Consider the following 20,720-nt stretch of genomic DNA (forward strand, 5'->3'; position numbering starts at 1 on the left):
AAGGTCGATCTAGGATGCACTTCTGCAAGGGACAAATGCACATTACAGCTAGGGGGTGGGAAAGTTTGAGACACAATGCTACTACTGGCCTAAAGGGGTTTTGGTTATTAACTGCATGGAAGACACCCCCACTGCAGCGCAGTGAAAATCCAGACAGGAATCATTCCCTGGTCATGCAACAGTGAGCTGTGCAGTCACCCTGCAACGTTTTATTGATAAGGCTCCACTAATTTCGTGTTAGTCAGGCACATGCAATCAACCATCAAAAATCAGATCGATAGCACAGGTGGTTTCAAACTAGACACAGAAGCACGTGGCCTAGGAAATGCAGGGCAGCTGGCAAGGCACGGAGCAAGACTCAAGAAGGTAACTTGGGGCTAGTGTTAGGAGGCAAGGATTACGACATGCTGCATTAACACAGAGGAACATCTTACCAACAAGAAAGTAATCAAGGAATAAGTGACTGAAGGCAACATTACAACAATCAGGCTTCAGCCCTGGAAGCTGCAGGCAGTTTTTAAAGGAGATGCTACCAAAGAACCTCCGTGACTGTGAATACATAAGCTGTTTCCACAACTTTAGTCACACACCTCAAGTAGCAAGGCAGTATTTGCAAAAGCTCTCCCCCCAGGAAGCCCAATTCTCAAAATTGGGCAGCCCTAAAGGCAGCAATAAGCATATTAAGCGTCATCTGAACTGCCGTGATTAAGCGACTTTGCTGATTGACTGTTTAATACAGCCTTGTTTGTTTGCTTTCTTTCTTACCTGCTGATGTTGCCTGGCTCCCGCTGTGATAGACTTGACGAGAGTGTCTACTAATGGCTTACACATGATCTATAACAAAGAAAGACCGAGTCTCTTATTAGTGGTTTGCTGACAGAAAGGTTTGTTTTTCAAGCAAAATGGTCTATATTTTACACAGCTTTTTGAGCAAGAAGAAAATGCTGCAAGGAAAGTGCCCAGAGATCAGCAACAGCTTATTTGAAAATTAGCAGCTTCGCTCACACCAGCCTGGGTGAAATCTTGGTCACAACAAAATCAGCAGCAAAACTCAGAGCTTGGAAAAATCTGGCAAAGATTTCACCTCCGGTGTTCTGCCTGCTTCTTGATTTAAGCCTGTATCTGCCTGGCATATGGAGGCAGTTCACTTCATGCACAGGAACAGTCCCAGAGCAGAGGAGAACACACCAAGTTAAAGTATCAGAGCTTGGGGAAAGGTCTGATCCCATGAGCTACAGGGACCAGAAGTAACTCCCAGAAGGAAAGCCTCTGTAGAGACAGGTTATCTTAAAGTTGCACCCTGCAACAATTCTTCATCGAAACATTTCCAGAGTAGGGGTTACTGTCAGCGAAGACTGCTGAATCTCTTTTCTGGCATAATCCAACAATTTCTAGTCTTCTATACAAAATCCTGCCAACTTTATGGGGAGAAAGAATCCAGGCACAAGAAATGAGAAAGCACGTGGTTTGCAAACACCTAACTGGCAGACCTCCCGTGCTGTCTATCAGGCACTCGAAGGTCTGGCCGTAACAAAACACGGATAGCAATTTGCTGAAAAGTTCACTGAGGTCTTGTGTAGATGGTTATTTCAACCACACCACCTAAAATGGCTTCTTTTGGGAGGTAAGAAGACTACTAAAGGAACAGACAGCTCTAGCAAGTGGGTAAAACCCAGCTTTAGAAAGGCCAGCAGCTACATAAATCACTACTTTTGTTTTATAAAAGGGATGAGCTTAAAGACTTAAAAAGGCATTTCTGCAAGGAACAGTCATTTGGAATCCACAGGCTCTAAAAGAAACCCGCAGATCTTTTTAAGCTTGCTCTCCAAGTGCACAGCACGTAACTCTCCTCTTCCCCTCATTTCACTATCTCACATAGGTGGTGCCATGGGATGGTGTCCTAAGAAATGTGGTATGCAAAAGAGCTTTTTCCTTAATGGATTCCCTCCTTCTCTGGAAGTATGGAGCATCTTCCCCTGTTACACAAACCTGTGTCTCCTCCCACCCTCCCTTCAGACATCAGTTCTAAAAGGTTGAAGATCCTTGAGAAAGGGTTTCTGGTTGCTGTCTCTATCTATTCCTCTGACGTAAAAATTGCTGAAGAACCTTATGGCATTCAGACCCAAGCATGGTTTCATAAAAACTGGCTGTCCTTATAGTGGAGAGCAGCTCTAGGCATGGGTGAAGTCTGCAAAAAATGCCTCAAAGATTATGGACACTGACACTGTCTGAAGATCCAGTTTGCAGATTAGACTCCAATTAGATTCTACACCCTACAGCCTTCTTGGAAAAAAAATGCGAAGCGGAGCATGCAGGCAGAATGAAGTTGACCAGAAGCTGCATTAGCTGTTTAAACAACCTGGCCCCTCCTGCCTTTGTGCAAGCATTGCTCATCCACGTTATCTCAAATACTGGTAAGGAATTAGAGCTTCTTAGGGCATCCTTCAAAGAGCAGCCTTCTATCCATCTACATTCTCCATGCTCTATCCCAATCCAAACCACAAAGGAGATTGTGCCTTCTGCAGCACTGCTATCAAAACATGCAGTGTTAAGAGTTTAAGGAGGTGAAAATCTGAGGAAACCCTGCAGCAGTTTTAAAAGCCCACAAAAAACGGGAAAGTTTCTCTCCCTGCTTTCAGCAGGCTTACAGCTGTTTTGGAGCCACCAGAAGCCAGGCAGCAACACTTACTGGGAAGCGGGTGAAGAGATCGAGAAACATGGAGCTGGTAAGGGCGCTGTTGCGTTTAGTCAGGAACTGCGTCAGTGCCTCCTGGTACACTGCAGTCACTCTCTCCACATCCAAGCAGCCAGTGCTCGAAACCTATGGGGAAAAAGCAAAAGAAAAAAATTTCCCCTAAAACACAAGAATCAATCATTGCTAAATGAAGCAATTTATTTCTACCAGTGCACAGATTTTTCCAGTAGCTAGATATTCTTGGGTAGTTTATATGATACAGGCATATGAGCTAGCACATAGAACCAAGACAAAACAACAAAGCAGGTCCCAAATGTGCTTTCCTAAGTTCCCATAGCAGAATGATCACGTTAGTGAAGCGCTGCAGAGAAGCCCTCGTGCTGATCAGGGACCCAGCAATCCCAGAGATGTGTAAATGCTCTAATATCCCCCTCTGGTGGGGAACAAGAAACCCAAACACACAACTGAGACCTGCAGAGGCCATGTGGATCTGAACTAACAGCACAGGGCTGAACAAAGGGTGCAGCACCACATCCTGACCTTCCTGACTGCTCTCATCTTGCCAGGGAAACACAGCTCTCTAGAGCAGGAAGAATTAAGGCCCAGGTGATCAAAGCTGGGATCTTCACAACAGCAGATGGGCGTTTTGCAAGCTTCTGCCCAAGGAATTTTTCCACAGCCATACAACAAATTAAAGCCATGTTAATGCTGTGTCCTGTTCTCAGGTCAAACTCCTACTGCTACTGCAACTGAGCGCAAGCTAGACTGAAGATGTGAGGGTCTTAAGTGCCTATGCTTAGCACTTACTTGATGTACCTACCTGTAGGGGAAAAAATTGATCCCTTCCTACGCAAATGTTTACTACAAAAAAAAAATAATACTCTGTAGTAACAGGTTTTTCTATAAATTTGGGTCTGTTCTAGTTTCACCTTGTGGCTTACTGAAAAGCTCCAGAACACGCTCACAAAGAACTGCTCACTGGAAACAAACCTCATTTGTCTCTGGTTCCCTCCTACAAAACCTTTGAAGACTCAACACAGCACCAGCAGCAGCACCCAAACTGGACTGTGTCACTTCCCGAAAACCACCAACTCCCTTCAGCTGCCGGCTGTGGTCTCGGACCAGAGCCCCGTTCCCACAATAACAGCCTTTGCTCTGAAGCTGCACGTGGATGCAGCACGTCTCACCCAACAAGAGTGGTGTTTATATTCTCCAAACATCTCCTTCTTTGTTTCTCTTTCCAGGAAGGCCCAGCACAGAACAAGAGCTGCTTGGATTGGCACTCCTGGTCTCTCGCTAAGCCTTAGAAACACTCACTATCTTTTCAGCTGCTAATAATATCTCAGTGTTTGTAATTTCCAGGCCCTCCCTGGTCATGAGGAAGCCCTGTTTATTTTCCTCCCCCTTGAAATGTCAGCAGGATTAAGGCACTAAGCCCTGCACATAGTTTAAGAGGTTCAGAGGCAAGTACAGCCTAGCTGGAGAAACCCTGCTCCCTGGTTTCTAGTGGAAGGGACTGCACCGAGCTGCCCAACACACAGGGGCACCAAATCCAGAGAGCTGTGAATTCAGCAGAGACAGCAGGTGACAGGGAAACATAGCAAGGCTCCCCAGGTGATACGCTCACAAAGCAGAACCAGATGAAGACCCTCCATGCAAACAGCTGCCACTGAGATCAGGGCTGCTCCTCTCTCTCTTCACTCTGAGGTTACTCAGTCCAAATCTCAGGGAGAGAGGAGTTCACTCTCATCCACCACTGCCCCGTGTACCCCTGCTCCTCAGCACCCTCCCAGAAAACACACAGACTGCAAAGAGCTTAATGCAAAGAACAGCAAATAAGCCAGGAGGGCAACGCAAATACACGTGAGGATAAAGTAACCTGGATCTGCTGTGTACCAGCAGCCCCTGCTGGCTATGGGCAAGCAGGCACTGCAAACACAGAGGGTGAGGCAGAAGGGAAGGGGAATGCGACAGTTTATGGCACGGAAAAGAAATCATGGAGACAGCTATCTGCAGACAGCGGAAACAGGGAGATGGGATAAGCAATGCCCACTCAGCAGAACAGGGTAATGCAAGTTCACTGGCAAAAACACTGCCGTGACAGCAGCCTGCTGTCTTACCTGACAAGCCTGTGGGATGGAGTTCTTCTGCTTCTTTGGCACAGAGACAGGAGCTGGAGACTTGTCAGACACACTGCCTTTCAACACTTTGAGCAGGTACAAGGAGGCACTAAGAAATAAAAAGAGGGAGAACAACAGTTACCACAGTGCCACTGCAAATCCATCTGAGGGCAGAGGCCAGGTGATGCGGGCAGCCTGTTCCCTCCCGAGAAAGGTTAAAGAGCCTGAGAGGGTCCCTTTCTGCAACCTAACCCACTCTTGCAGATTTAAAGACAAATCTCAGGAGGCTGCATCCTTTCACTGGCTGTCACTGCAGTCACACACATCTTCACTACCAGCCTCATTTCCTCAAGCACTTGCTACCAGTTTTGACTAGCACAGTTTCAGAATTCCTGCATTTGCCCACGATTTGAGAGCCTGCAGAGCCCAGCCAGTGCTGCAGCCCTCCCAGCCTGGGCTGCTGCCTGCCTGCAGAACTCAAGTAAATCACCTGAGAGAGCCTGCAGACAGCCTGCTACTTTTGAGAAGTGTTGTCTTAACTGTGTGCACACAGCAGCTCCACTGGCACTGCCAGAAGGTGTCAGGGAGCCGTGTGGCACACGCAGCCAGCCCTGCACTGCCAGGAATTGCCATAGGTCCTGCACAGCCACGGGCTAGGGGTGCTGCAGGGCCAGCACTGCCCAACGGCACTGGGTTGACCATGCAGCATGTGCCCACTAAATAAAATTATGTTGAGAAATCCCAGATGGAGTCTGAAAGTCTCCCTGAATCTGCCTGCAAGCCACAAGAGAGCCTGCTGGTAAATGGCACTTCTGTTTGTATCAGGGAACAGCAAGATTACACGTTTCCTAGTAGATTCACATGTGGCTTATCCTAATTCACCTGTAGGCAGTGGCAAAGGAATGAACACTTGTACAGACAAGAGCCACAGTCACTGCTGTTTTCACTGAGCCACCACTGAGACAGGAAACCCCAGGATTTACAGAATGATCATTGCAGATGGACCATAAATTACACTCATCCCTGCACTGAATCACACACAATTCATTACTCTCTGATGAAGCCTCCGGGGAGCATTTTCCATCACTGTTAGCGAAGCTGTATGAGACAACTGCTGTATCACAGAGCCCCTAGAAGATCATCACCAAAAAACGGACATCTCTGTTTCAAAATGCTTCACACTGTCAGGATGTGTCCTCATGTAAACTAGTCCTCATGTAAACAGACACAGGCAGCCAGCCTTCATGGAGCCTCTCACTTTTGTGAACTGTTTAACCAGCAACATTATGCCTGCTTACAGACCAGCCACAGTCACAGCCTTGCCTGCAGCGCTGACTGGAGAAGCTCCTTCTTAACACTTACCTGAAATAATAGAGAGCCACTGAGGAATCAGTGTGCTTGCAGGCTTTTTTCACAAGCCTCTCCACAAAGGCGTGCAAATCATCTTGCAGGGCTTCCACCTTCTTGCAGTACTGCTTAGCTCGGCACAGTGAGTTCCTGAAAGAGCATTGAGAACAAACTCAAAGCCACTACCAACAGAAAGAGCTCTGGAGAACACAACTATGAACCCTTATCACTGGGCTTAGTGCAACACATACACAGACATGGTGCTAGCTCTGGGCAGCAAAAGAAGCAGTCTTTGCTGGGGCAACAACTGCTCTTCACCTCAAGCAACTTACTTAGGTGGCAAAGTCAACTCTCCCCCAAAGCTCCCACAAAGTGAAGCTGGCTGCCTCAAACTCTGCTACTGCAGAACTGCTTCTTAGCAGCGGGTAGAAAGCAGCACTGAAAGCACCTTAGAGCAGTGCTGAGGATGGCAGGGAGTGGTGCACAGAGGCCACACCACACACCGTGCATTATGCCTCCATCTAGCTTGTATCCTGCTTTATTTGTGGCAATGAGCAGCGAGAATTTGCACTTTGCCTGTCTTAATAATAATTTGTTGTGAGTTTTATTCCAGCCACAACAGAAACTCTGTAAGTGTAGGGAGTTGTCACACAGTCTGACTCAGAGGTCAGTGGCCCACGGAGATGTTCAGCAACGTGGTACTGTGCCTGCAGCACCAACTGTTTGTTCTTGATTCTTGAAGTCCCTTAGACTAGAAAACCCAGATCCTGATTGCTTTCCTGCAGGTTATAGCTAAGCACTGTCTATGTGTGTATGTGCAGCAATCTAATTCTCCATCATCTATAAGCACAGCTATTGACTCCAGTGTTAAAAAGACTCATTTGTAGGATTCAGTCAACACTACTGGTGCCTATCAAAAGCCCTCACCAATTAGCTGGAGGATTATGGACACTTACGTGAAGATAAGAGCTGTTTTCTGCAGGAAATCAACCTCCTGCTTGTCCGAGTCTGAGCTCATGCACTGTTCAATCACCTGAAGCAGAGGCTCGATGATGTCAAACACCAGGGGGTTCTCTGGTTGCTTACTGAGGAACACTTCAATCAGATCCAGCACCTGCAAACATAAAGTTACTGAGCTGAGAACTAATGCAGACAGGGAAACATGATGGATCTACCCTGCACAGCTCCTTCAGAACAGAGCAAGGTACAGGGAAGGGGTTTGAAGAAAACTGCACTTGCAGCTGAGATCAGTGTACCTTCTGCTATCACTTGTAATGCCACAGCATGAGACCGTAGAGATTAAAAGTTTGAAACTGAAGATTAAAAGCTGCTGGTTGACTTCAGCCTATTTTTTGCAGTGACATCATTTAAAAAAGCAGTGTCACCGACACCCAGCCAGACCTGCAGCCACTGCAACTTGGCACAGATCCCTCTTAGCTCCACTGATGGATAGCTCTTACCCCCACAAGTCCCCTTTGACCTGCAGACACCGCATTACCATAAAATCATCCTCTTATTGCCCAGCATCGAAACAAAACTGCAGTGAAGCCAATGGTCACTACACTAATCAGCCTTCCTCCTAGCCACCCTGACACCAGACATTTGGATGCGTGAGCAGCTGCAGCTGTCCCTGGATGCCCGAACACCCTGGACAGCCCATGCTGACACCAGGTGGCCTCAGGTCAGTATTACAGACACAAATGACCAGGGGGTGTTAACCACAACCCTCCGGAGTTAATGAGCCTAACAAGACAAGAAAAGCTTAGGCTGCAAGGTTACAGGAGAGATTTTATGTGTTTGTTCACACTAAGGCACATCATAACTAACGTTAAGTAGCTTGTGGCTTGCTGTAGGCTACAACCAGCACGCTACTTCACCAAAGCTCTTTGCACCAGACACAGATCTCATACCTTGATCTTGAAATCCCTTCGCAGGATCTTCTCTTTTCGAATCCTGTCTCTCTCATCCTTCTTCGCCTGGATCCGTTTCTGCTGCTCTGCGAAGAGGGCCGAGATGTTCTTGTCCAGGGCCATCATAGCCTCATCATCCAGATCTTCATCACTCTCATCTTCTCCCTTGTTTTTCAGAAATGCAAAAGCTACATGTCACTCCATGGACTTCAAAAACAGCTCCCAGCCCTCCCCTGCCTGGGACTGCCCTGACTCTGCAGGAAGAGGAGAACCATGGCCACTTCAGGGCAAATTCACAGTGGGGATGTAGCTACCTCCAGACCCAAAACAGCAACATGGGGAAGGAAAACAGATGCTCAGACCAATGAGAAACGTAGCTCATATTTCCTGTTAGGTAATCCTGGCCGCATTGTACCAACAATTAAAGCTAGAGGACTGGGAGAGGAAAGAGGCCTGGGGTTTGGACACTAGCTCCCTCTGCACAGTTTTTCCTTCAATAAAGAGGTTAATATGCTGCTATGTTCATAAACTTTATAGGAATCATTAAGCCACACTCCAGCACTGCTACAAGAAGGCTCCAGAGTGGCCCACTGGGATCACACTCCTCCTCACAGGCTAGCCAACACAGACACCACACAGCAGTATCTCAGTGCTTTAGTTCACATCAATCTTCTTTATTGCAGGCAGGAAAACAAGTTATCAGGCTAGACTAGGCAAGCAATAGCACTCGAGGCACACTAACAATAAATAAAAGAAAAAGTGACTTATTGGCAGAGCTTTCTTTGACGATCCTGACCTCCTGCATCAAATGCCATACAAAGATGACTGCCAGGGTTATCACCACATAGGCTCAGATAAGATGCAGGGGTTCAATAATCTTTCACTGCCCCAAACCTCCCAGTACCAAGGTAGACACTCAAAACATACCAATACATTCTGTGCTTTGAGAACATTCATCAGCTGACTGCGAAAATCTTCATCAACTTCTTCATCCTTTTCCTCATCTCCACTGTCATTCTCTTCCTCAGTGTCATCTTCCTCTGAGGAGTCCTCACTTTCTTCATCATCCTGAGGAAGAAAAGTTCATCTCCTCACCTATCCATTCTTCAAGCCCTACTTGATTCCTGATTCCCAGGTATGTAACTGTTCAGAAATAAAAGCTCAAGTCTCCCCTCACCCCATTATCTTGCCTACAGCCCTCAGATTCAGGTAAGGACACCTCAGATAACAACAGAGATAACAGGTCTTCACAGCAACTAAAAGCAGAATATAATACATGTTTCTCTGTCACATTAAACAAGTTTTAAAGAGAAGATTCCAAGGAAGAAATGAATTAACAGCCCCCATCTGACTTTCCTTTCTGCTAATGCCTGTAATGCTTTGTGACTTGGATCTCTGTAGTTCTTAGAATCCAAGATCTCAAATTCAGGTTACTGTGCATCACAGCAATGATTCAATCTGTGCCTGCCAACGAGAGGCCTGTGCTAACCTCAGGATGCAGTCGTTTGTTCTTAGGAAGCCTCACCTATTCAAACAACCATACCTACAACAGCGTTTTCCTTCAAGCCCAAGAGACTAATAAATTTGTACTTCCAGCAAACCATTTCTGTGATGCACATTTAAAATAAATCCTAATAGAACAACAGCTATTTCATTCAAGACAGAGAAATGCAGTTACATCTATTACCACAGATAAGCAGAAACATTATTTTTAAATGGCAAAGGTCTGAAAAGTCTTTGGCAAAGGCAATGGTCCAACAATTACCATGTCCTGAGCAGACTTTTTGTCTGATTCTTCCATCACAACAACAGCACTTTCTTCATCCTGATCTTGGTATGGATCAAGAACCTGCAGAAAATAGGAATTGTTTTTCTTGTTTTCAGTGCTTTGTTTTGGTGCCTTTGTGTGTACAACAGACAGAAATTTCAGCACAGCCAGAGAGCTGGATGATGATGTAGTAAGTAAGGGCATTCAACTTTCTGGCTTGTAATATCATGTTTGTTCATATGTTAAGTTCTTCTTTCTATAAGTAACAAAAATATGGAGAAAACTGAAGATGTTGGAGACGGATCAAACATCTTCATTTGTTACAAATTAAGTATTAGGTTCATCCTATAAAATACTTGACAGCTGATCTCTGCAATCTATAATACTCTCTCAGTAGACACTGCTTTACTCAGTGATGTGACCAATGCAGATTTTCAGTGCCAGTTATTTTTAGCACCTCTACACTTAGCCTTTCTAGAAATAAAGAAAAAGTTACCATTGATACTCACATATAAAACCTAACAGCTATATAAAATGTCCCAGGAATTTCCTTGGGCTAAAACTACTAACGAATACAGCCTAAAACTAGCACATCTCAGGCTCCCACAAAGAAACTGTCTGCAAGCTGCTTCTATAATTCAGCAGCACACATTATGACAGACATCTTCTAAATTGAGGAGGCTTTTATTTAATCCCAAAATAGAGACGTGCTTCTATATCTGTTAGGGACAAGACAGGCAAACGGTACAATGCCCTACTAATGTCTCACTTACATCCAAGATCAGCTGCAGGCCCTTCTTGGTCAGATTAGGACAAATGCGTCCAAACACGCTCTTGGAGATCCGACGTATGAGCAGGCTGGGCTGGGCAAGGAGGGAGAGGAGGATTTCCACAATCACCTCAACCCATCCTGGCTCTGTGTTCTCTGCAAAGGAACAAACAATGACAGGTAGGGGCAAAACCACTGCACTGGCACAGTGAGAAGAGGCTGCAGATAAATTCACAAAGGAAAAAAAAAAAGACAGCCCTTGCAGATACTATTTGAACTACTCATTCAACAACACAGACCAGAAATAATTGAGTGTGAAAGTAAAGACTGTTGCTGTATTGGAAAGGCTGCTAACCATGGGGAGAAACACACCTGAAATTGTCTTTAGGCCACTGCAAAGCCTCACCAGGTAACAAACTTATTGTTCATTTAATCATTAGTTCTGCAAGTCATGGGACACCTACTTGGCCACATTAAAGCAATCAGCAGTTAGACAGCAAAAGCACATGATTTTTATAGTGTTTCCAATGAAATCAGGAGTCACAGTAGCCCATGAAAAGCGCTGAGTTTTAAGAGTGGCCCATTAGTCTGAGAGTTCAGGACCATTAGTCTGAAAGTTTGGGAATCCTCATCTACATACAATCAAGTCACCCAAAATCATAGCTTTTGTTTTCACAGTACCCACAGATTTACATAGGGATTTAAGGAGACAATAAGACTGTAGTTAGAGAGAAAGTCATAAGAACAAGACAGGTTCTTTCCTGCTCAAGTCCCAACCTATCTCCACAGGCCCAAAATAAGAGCAGGCTAAAGCAGCAAACCGGCTGTATCTACACACGGGACACATTTAGCTGGCCCAGAACTTGAGCACTGAAAGCAGCAAGTTTCAGGCCTGCTGGCTGCATTCAGCAAGCTCTCAGGCAGCACAGAACAAGGACTTAACAGGACTGAACTCCCTTGGATGCTACTCAAGTGAACCATAGCCAGCCCTGAAGCCCACCTATTCTGTAAGGGACACCCAGAAACACCACCAGATGATGATGTGGATGGCAAACGGGCAAGAAATTTAGAAAGACATGGGAAAAGAACAACGGAGAGTCTCCTGGGGACAACTGCATTAAGCCAGAAATGATGGAGTCAGAGTGCTTCACTAATGCAGAACCACGATTTTCTGTTCTTTGACAGAGCATTAACAATCCCACCCCATTTCTTTCTGCAGAAAGGACTCACCGGACTTTTTCTTCTTAGGTTCCTTGCTGAATGCTCTCTCCGTGCAGTTCAGAAGGTCACTCAGAAGATCCATTGTCTCAGATGGGTTCTGTTCAATTGCATGCAGTTAGCACCCTCTCTGTGAATTCCCCACTAACAACAGCAACACAAGTCATATATCCCAAATATAAGAATGTCTCTAAGTAGGTACAGATACTAAAATCAGCTGCTAAACCCCTTTGCAGAAGAAAATATGAAACTAAGTAGAAATTACTCCACTCAGAAGCAAATCAAGGGCAAAAATAATGCTCAAACCAAAATTTGCCCCTGTAAGTTGGTGTCTACAGCCAGTGTAAGAACCAGAGTTTATAAGCTGCCAATTGCCTGTTTTTAGTAGCCAGAGGCTGTGAAAGATTGGATCTCTGAACAAAAACATCTGCAGCTTGGTGTTCTGAATACCCAGCTGTCAACATATTTTACACCATTCAAATATGCTTCAGAGATCTTACCTTGAAAAGGTGAATGGCCATTAAAAGCAGAAATTGCTGAAAAGCAAAGATTTTGGCATTATCTGCTTTATTTTCCTTCTTCTGCAGGTTCTTCACAGACTGAAGTGTTCTGAAGAAAGAAATCTTTTTGAGTCTTTCACAATTACAACAGCAAATCCTCTCCTATGATCAGACTAAAATCATGACCAAATCTTCAGTACCATCTTCTGTACTCAGCATTTAATTTACAGATATTGGACATATGTACAATATACCCAACAAATTAACCCAACAATAGCATCTCAATCTCTGTATGGCTTAAAAAAACCTCTGCACTTGGGCACAGGCTACATTCCTAATACTACAGCCAAGGCATAGTAGACTTTTATAGGAAATAAAGCTCAGAAAAGAGCACCAGAAAGAGTCACTGGGAAGTTAAAACAGGCATTATTAGGAGAAAAGCTTAGCAGAGTTGCTAACATGCTTGGGAGAAAGACTAGGAGTGAAAATAGAGAAGGGCACAGCCACCTACACACACTTAACACACTGGTGGAACAAAAAGGAATTGGGTGATGAGAAACAGGAAGGCATCCTGCTACCCAGTGCCTGGTGCAGGATACTCAAAGGAAAGAAACAAAACTGCCACTGCCTGTGAAATGGTTCAAATGGTTCTGCTACAGCAGCCAGAACAACAGGAGGACAAAAGAATACAGCCAAAAGTTTTTACCGGCCCAGAGACTAAGATTAGGGCTTTTTTACCTTCCTCATCCCAGCAACCCAGAACCCAGCTTCCCGAGCCTCTCACCTCTCCCAGGCCTCTCTCTGATCCTTGGTAAAAGGCTTCACAGCTTTGACGTACTTCTCACTGGAGAGCAGCTCATTGGCATACTCAACAAGGAGAAAGATCCACAGCTTCCCATCAGCAGTCACACCATGGACGTGCTTCTCCCTCAAGGCTGCAGCCTCTGCTGTATCCCCCAAAATGCTCAAAGTGTTTAAAGTCTGAAGCAACCTGCAAAGAAAAACAGTCAGCATGTTATCATCAGAGGAACAAGATGACCTTCTCCATACTCCCCTAAATAATGCCCAAGGCAGAGCACTCATCTCAGAACTCTGGTCACAGCCCAGATTCACAGGGCATAATTTCAACCCATACATGTATCCAAGCACATGGATGTATAGCTCATTGTCTCAGTGCCCCCAAGAACACCATACGCTGTCTATTATTCTTGTCCTCAGCTGTTTCCCATTCTATGTCCCACCTATTTTGCCTCTACTGAGGTTACAGCATCAGCCTTGGCAAGTACCTAAGAGTGTCTGTTGCTATATGTCTGTTTTAGTCTCATGCATAGTGGACAGAAAGCCAACAACAACCTGTGTAACCCCCCAACCTCTCTACAGTCCTTTCTCTTCTAGCTTGCAACGGAGACAACAGAAAACATATGAGAAAAAGCATTCTGAGCTCAACTCTACATTTACCTGATCATCATGCACATAACAGGTTTGCCATGCAAAAATGTTTTTACTGGAAAAAAAGTTTAGGATTTTCAGGAAATCTGTCTAGGGTCTCCTTAAGAAAAGCCATTCCCTGGTCCTAGAGTCAAACAGAAACACTCCAGTTCCAGCTCAAAGGCCCAAACCTCTTGCTGTGCCATTTGCAGGGTGATTTTATTCTCGGGAAAGAAGAGAAATTTCCAAGCAAATGCAAGCAAAACCCTTACCCAAAGAAGTAGTTTGCTGCCAGTGAGTGAGCCTGTTCATCTAGGGGCTCTGATAAAAGGGCATTTGTTTCCGGTATTTGGGAAGTCTTTTTCTTAGTCTCAAAGAAAGCATGGAAGAAGCAAAACCTAGAGTAGACAAAATGAGAAAAAATTAACTGCCAGTTTGGTCATAACAGAGCAAAACCAGCCCACGTGTGCAAAACCAAATAGAACACAACACTACATATTCAGCAAATTTTTTCAAGGACCTCCAAGCCATGAAAAATACCACTATCTACATTAAAACCTTTTCCTCAAGGTATACAGGATAAAAAGAGAGAAGGATGCTCATGACTTCATAAAAGTGTCAACACTTGAGGCCGCACAATACAATACTCAGATTGTCACACCTGGGTTATATCCTCCAAGGCTTTCAAAGTGAAAGATAAATACTAGTGACATCCTCAAACGGCCTAGGTAAGCAGGAATTTAAAATTTACTGAAAATGTATAGGACCAAGTTGATCGTAAGAGTATAAATGAGATGTGCAAGTTTGCAGTATGTATTTTAAAAACAGAACCCAGTCTCCTAAATGACTAATGTTACGGAATATTTCCATGTCAATTTGCCCAGTGCCATGGGAATTGCTCGGCTGGAATACTGCGGTAGAGCTAACCAGAATTGTTGCAAGCACGTGGCATTAAGCCTTTAAATCGTTCTCACCTGGAAATGTCCATGACAAGGTCCTCTTCTTTCTTCACTGGACTTTCAATGATGCTCATAAGCCGGTGGATGATCCACTTCCTCAATCGAGCAATCTTATGTTGTGTTCTTTCAGTAAGGAAGCAAGAACAATCAGCAGTATGAATGCTACACTGAAGTAAACACAAACCTCACAATCTACTGCAGCAAGAGGTGGCTTTCAGTGTTAGTGTTGCTTTCTTCAGTAAGAAAGTAACAGGTAAGTAAGAAGAGATACAATCTTCCCAATTTTGCTTTACGCTATGCAAAAGGCAACATACTTACACCGCTGAGGAACTACACAGTTCACTGATGACACTTCAGGAATTGCATCAGTCCACCTCTGACCTCACTCTATGGGCACGTAACACACACACACGGTGTTTTAACAGCTTATGTCTTCTTTGGAAGAGCTCCCTGCCCAGGTAACCCATTATCCACAGCACCAAGCTGGGATATTCAGTGAGTAGCTGTGCCAAAGTGGAGGACAGAGCTGCCTCCTGGGAAACTTTCCTAGCTGGAAATTGTGACAAATGTCTATGAAGGACATAAATATTTACAGGAGACTTAAGACACAAAGTGGGTGCTTTGCTGTGGGCCAAGAAGCTGAGAGCAGTCAAGGCAGTTAAATATTCACACTCAGATAAAAGGAATATGCAATTCCTACAAAGACCTGAGAGTCTGTAGTGAAAAAGGAAGCCACTGGAGACTTTTGCCTGTTCCCAAAACAGTTGCCAGGGCTAGAAAAGCAAGAGAAAAGGCTTCTTTGGCCATCCAGTCTGTTTTGATCAGGGAACAGATTTCTAGCTGGTTCTCACTGTGTTTGCTCCTACATAACTTAATTTTGTCTCAGCAAAAGAGTCAGATGCTGGGCCTGAACCTTCTGGGACAGAGGAAACGGAACAGGAAACAATTGTCAGCTCATGGCAAGGGAGCCAGCAAACTCTGGCTGTCCGACCCTGACTTCACACAGGTAGCTACTCCAACCACAAACAGAAAGAAAAAAAAAGAAGGTGCATCATCAACATACTCACTTGTTTACATTTTCTGGGTTCTGCTTCTGACGGCTAGTTGAGAAGTCTAAACAACAGCTCAAGTCTGGCCTGAGGAACATGTCTTTGAGCCAATCAATGTATTTCTGCAATGCCACTGGCTGCAGGTGTCTGACTACCCTCCAAATGCTGGGCACCACTGGATAGCCTTGATTTGTGAGAGTAGAGAAGCCGATCATTACTGCTAGCTGCCTCTCTGGATCATCACAGCTGTTCAGAAATGCATCTACGTATGCTTCCATCTCTGGAGCAAATTTAAATCGGTCTGGAAGCTGAAAAAAAGAGTCAAACAAGTAGGTTAAGAACCTTACACTGAGTCCGAGTATCTTTATGAGCACAAACCACTGTCCAGATTTGATTGCAATAAGGAAACTAAAGTCACATGTCTGAATATTTGTCATACAATTAGATGGGATGAGAAAAGTCACCAATTTCACCTTATGGTCTTCCTCACGTAAGAGGAACCACTGTAAGCAACCACAGAATCCTGGCATGTACCTCAACCCTTCAATTTGGGCTTTCCCAACCAGTCAAGCTTGAGCAGGCTGGACCATGTGCTGGCCGGTGCAGCGAAGCTCTTAGGCTGATTCTTTTTATGGGGATGAGCTCAGGATGTTACTCACACCATCTGCCTTACACCTTCCCTTGATTCAGAAATTCTCCCACATTATTTCTGGTCTCCTCTAGCAGCCCTGGAGCCTGCTGACCTACAGCGCACAGAACAAATCCCACCTTCTCTCCCTGGTGTCTCTGAAGTGTTGAGGCATTCTGAAAGGAGGAGGAGTTGACATGTTTAAACCTAAAAACATGTCCTAAAGTGTTGCTCTTTTGTGCTAAGGCCTATCCTAAGCGCTGTCACTGGTCTGCAAGGTGTGCAGCTGGCAGACTCTTGGCCCTTGGAACATTGTCCAACAGCATGCAGACCAGGACACATCTCACCTCACCACACATCTCATTTCATCACGTCTTTTCACAGCCTACAGTGTTCATTCCCACTCATTTGTTCTGAAAAAGCAGAACTTTAACTGGTGAAACCTCGAAGAGGGCAGTCTGTGGCTTCATTCCAAAAAATGAAACTTTCGTAAATCAATAAAACAGCTTATCTGGTATCACCACATCATAAGCAAAATAGCAACCTAGCAGGAACAGGAACGGTAATGAATGTGTAGGGAACGATGGTCTTAAAATAAAGAGTTTATAGATTTCCAATTAACTACAAATCCATCCAACCATAAAATAAATCCTCCAGCAAGCCATTTCACACAAAACACAACTTCACAAGGTCCTGTATTTAAAACTCCATACGTGTATATGAAAGCTGGGAGAAAAACTCCGGAAGATTCTGCCATAAAAACAGGCTAATAACTCACAACGGGGGATTCATCAATCATTTCCCAACAAAAGCAAATCAAGTACATTTGCTTGCTTGTTTAAACAAAAAAATAGATCCAGTAAGATAACTGTCAGTCAATATCAGACTCAAGCTTTGTCTAGTTTCATCTCCAAGAGCATCCTGAATCCCCCAAGAAAGTACAAGATTATAGCATTTGCTTTCCAAAAACAACCTTTATCAAGGAAGAAAACAAAACAAAATCAACAGCAAAGAAAATCAAACTAAGACCTTTTCTACTTCTTCATCAACAATACTAGGCTTTTCTGTTGTGAGACAGACATTGCATTCAGTGATTTGCACACTTCAGACAGGAATTAAATTAGCAAATCTTTTGATGCACACAGAAGAACACAGCCTAGTTCACTCTGGAACACAAAAAGAAGCAAGATACAGGAAAACAAGCAAGCCAGTGGATAAACCCTGGTGAAAGTAACTTCATATACAGGGGCACCATGATAATCATTATTTTCAGAGCAAAAGTGCACATCCATTTCTGCTTTGGTACTAGAATTGAAAGACTACAAAGTCCTGTCCCTCCCAAGAGACGGCAATGATTTTGGGGCCTACATCAGAATATTTAGGACTAGGACAGCATGAAAAGACAAGCCAAAGACCATTTTTATTGGTATTCTTTGATTTTTCCTTCCTTTGTTTCAGGGCTTTTTTTTGCTTGCTTGCTTCACAGGAGGGAAGGCAGAGGACTTCCAAAATCCAACTCCCATATTGCACTGAGATGTGCATATTGAAGCAAGCACTAAAATACACAAAAGCATGAGTCGTCCCTTTTTGTCTTTGCTTTCAAATGTTCATGCAACACCCAGCACAATGACAGACAAAAAGGAGCTTCTGGACATGCAAAATCAAAAGGCCTGTCAAAGGATGACACATGACGTTGTCAATATGCTGAGGGCTGCCCTTCCTCTGCTTCCCCCACGGCGAGAGCTTTCTCGGCAGCACCAATGGAAGCAGGGGGCTCAGTGCTGAACAGTTTCAAACTCCTTAAAATAAGTCTGAATAGTAATACACAAATAGACAATAACAATCAAAAGCAGTCTTATAAAAGCCCACTGCAACCAGCAGTCACACAATAACACTACATTTAGTAAGGGCTAAATTTAATCCAAGGTCTAAATCACATAAACTTATTTTTAATACAAGAAGATGTGTAACAGGAAAGGTGGACAGGGGCTGGGGGGAGGTTCTGCTCAGAACAGGGGCTTTAGGCCTGAGCACAAGTACTTTCAAAGGACCCACCTGACTTGTTACCACATGTTCTCCGTAGAGCTGCATCACCTTTCCTTTGAGAACCATCTGTAGCTGATCCAGAGACAACAAGGGCAGAGCGCTCCCCAGCAACCGGTAGCACATGTAACTGAGCAGAAACGAAGAACATTAACATTTTCTCAAGTAGAGCCACAGCCGTAAAGCCACAAAGAAAGATAAGACAGAGAAGAAGTGGTGATGCAGGCTATGTGGAGTACACAAGAAGTCAGAAGTCAAAAACACACACACTCTACATGGATCCAGTGTTCAAAAATCATACTGCTGAAAATTTTCCTTCTGGCTAGCACAGCTGTTCAGATCTTTGTCCAAAGCAGGTCCTCTGCTGCCCAGAAATAGATCAGTCCACACCAGCAGCCCCTTCCTCAATGCACTTGCTGGATCTCTTCTCTCTACGTGTTTATTTCCACAGGCCTAAAAACACTTACTTGTTTGTGAAACTTGCTGTCAAATTTGATCAAAATTGCCTAATGGGCTTAAGAACTACTAGGCAGACATTCTGCAGACACTTCTGCAGAAAAACAGGCTAAAAAGGAAATACTTTTGAGCACACAAAGGTTATTTTCAGATGTACCCAATTCAAGCCAACTAAGACAAGGCTTAAACTTGGAAAAATGTTTTCCCTTCACTGTGATATTCATATAATATGTTAAGAAAATATCTAAGTGCACCTCTGACTTTCAAACTCTTGATCTAATAAAGATTAAACCTGGCCACAGACAGTCATGCTACGGTCCAAAAAATGAAATTATGCTCCCCCAAAATGCTCACACTCACGTTCAGGATTTTGCAGATTGTTTGTACAGCATGAGTCTCCACAGACAGTTTAAATAATCCTACAAAGATCTAGTGTTAGACTTGGAAAAGGAGCTGAAATAGACACTGTTATGATTTCAGCCCCAGCCATACCCTTCTAAAACACAGACCATGTCAGCACCCAAACCAAAGGAGCCCAATAATATCTAGGTGTTTTAATGGAGCCCATCCTACAAAGCACAAATCTAGCAGTATTAGATACAAATTTCACAACCTTGGTTTATCTACACAGAAGTTGTCCTTAAGCCATGACAACAAAACAGCCACTCTCTCAGACACTTACAGAACGAAATGGTACAGTTCCTCTGACAAGTCTTGTAGGAGCACACTACTGATTGAAGACAACTTTATGCCTGACAGCGGTATCACTGTCATGTGCTGTCCTTGGTAAATTTAAGCCCAAATTTGTTACACATCATAATTCCAACAGAAAACTTACTGGTAACTTGTGGATTTAGGCTTCCTATAAAGTTTCTCATGAACACCTAAATAATCAAATGTTCTCATGTTGTTTATAAGAAACAGTAAGTTCCATCCTACCACAAGACCAGAAAGATACAAGAAACAGAAGCAAGAAACAGAAGAACAATAGGGTAAAAAACAAAGTGTATGTTAAAACAAACCTCACAGGTCCTGATTTCTCCTTGAATAGCCCGTTCTCCACAGCTTCTTTCCAGAACAGTTCAAAGGCACCTTCCTTTAATGAAACTTCGAGCAAAGCAAGCCCTACACTGGGCAACTTCTTGTCCTTCTTCTCTGACTTGGCAGCACTTTGCAGAAGCTCTACAAGTCTAGAAGAAGAAAGCATACGATGTGAGAGAATGGGCCTGGAAGGGGATTGCTGAAGGCCAAATTCATCCCACTGAAGAATGCAGGACATTTACAGAGCACTGCAGGCAGAGCTATAATTTAGTAAACGGCAGAGCAGTTAGTGCCTACCTCTTAATAACACCTGCAGTAGCAAATGCAGACAGAAGGAAAGCGTTACTTTTCTCACTGCTATCCAAGAGACCAATAATATTGTATTTGATAGTCTTAATTTTAACAACTTACTTGGGAATATTTTCTTCATTTACAATAGTAGGTGATCCAAACAGCTTCTTCAGCTTTTTAGGTTTCAGAACACCAGGGAATTTCTGTATGCCCACAAGTAAAAGGTGCAGGTTCTCTGGAGACTTGAAAGCTGAAGTGAAGTCAGCTTGCAGGATACCAAACAGGACCTCCTCAAATATGGTTTCAGGAACCTAGGTCAGAATGAAGGTAAGAGAGCATGTGAGAAACATCTGAGGGCATTTTACCAACCTGTTGTGTAGTATATGAAAATATCTGTATTGTAGAGCATCTTACTAAAAGCCTGAGTGTTCCAGAAACTTTAGAAACAGCTTTTATAGTGCAACCAAAAATCATGAACAAATTTTTATCCAGTATTAC

At 44.1% G+C, this 20,720-nt stretch overlaps 1 protein-coding gene across 1 annotated transcript in view; it reads right to left on the reverse strand.

Annotated features, from left to right (window-relative positions):
* MYBBP1A (MYB binding protein 1a) overlaps nt 1-20,720 on the reverse strand; it is a 59,642-nt gene that overhangs the window by 36,145 nt on the left and 2,777 nt on the right. Inside the window, exons 6-23 of the mRNA XM_027445957.3 lie at nt 20,343-20,533; nt 19,913-20,080; nt 18,447-18,564; nt 15,782-16,071; nt 14,730-14,837; nt 14,028-14,153; nt 13,112-13,318; nt 12,328-12,436; nt 11,840-11,927; nt 10,614-10,765; nt 9,838-9,921; nt 9,000-9,140; nt 8,073-8,237; nt 7,119-7,276; nt 6,178-6,312; nt 4,816-4,924; nt 2,690-2,821; nt 766-834 (exon numbers count right to left, since the gene is read on the reverse strand). Of these exons, the coding sequence (XP_027301758.3) occupies nt 766-834; nt 2,690-2,821; nt 4,816-4,924; nt 6,178-6,312; nt 7,119-7,276; nt 8,073-8,237; nt 9,000-9,140; nt 9,838-9,921; nt 10,614-10,765; nt 11,840-11,927; nt 12,328-12,436; nt 13,112-13,318; nt 14,028-14,153; nt 14,730-14,837; nt 15,782-16,071; nt 18,447-18,564; nt 19,913-20,080; nt 20,343-20,533 (2,550 nt within the window). The remainder of the gene's footprint in view (nt 1-765; nt 835-2,689; nt 2,822-4,815; nt 4,925-6,177; nt 6,313-7,118; nt 7,277-8,072; nt 8,238-8,999; nt 9,141-9,837; nt 9,922-10,613; nt 10,766-11,839; nt 11,928-12,327; nt 12,437-13,111; nt 13,319-14,027; nt 14,154-14,729; nt 14,838-15,781; nt 16,072-18,446; nt 18,565-19,912; nt 20,081-20,342; nt 20,534-20,720) is intronic.

Source organism: Anas platyrhynchos, chromosome 20 (genome assembly GCF_047663525.1).
Source record: "Anas platyrhynchos isolate ZD024472 breed Pekin duck chromosome 20, IASCAAS_PekinDuck_T2T, whole genome shotgun sequence".
NCBI classification, from domain to species: Eukaryota; Metazoa; Chordata; class Aves; order Anseriformes; family Anatidae; genus Anas; species Anas platyrhynchos.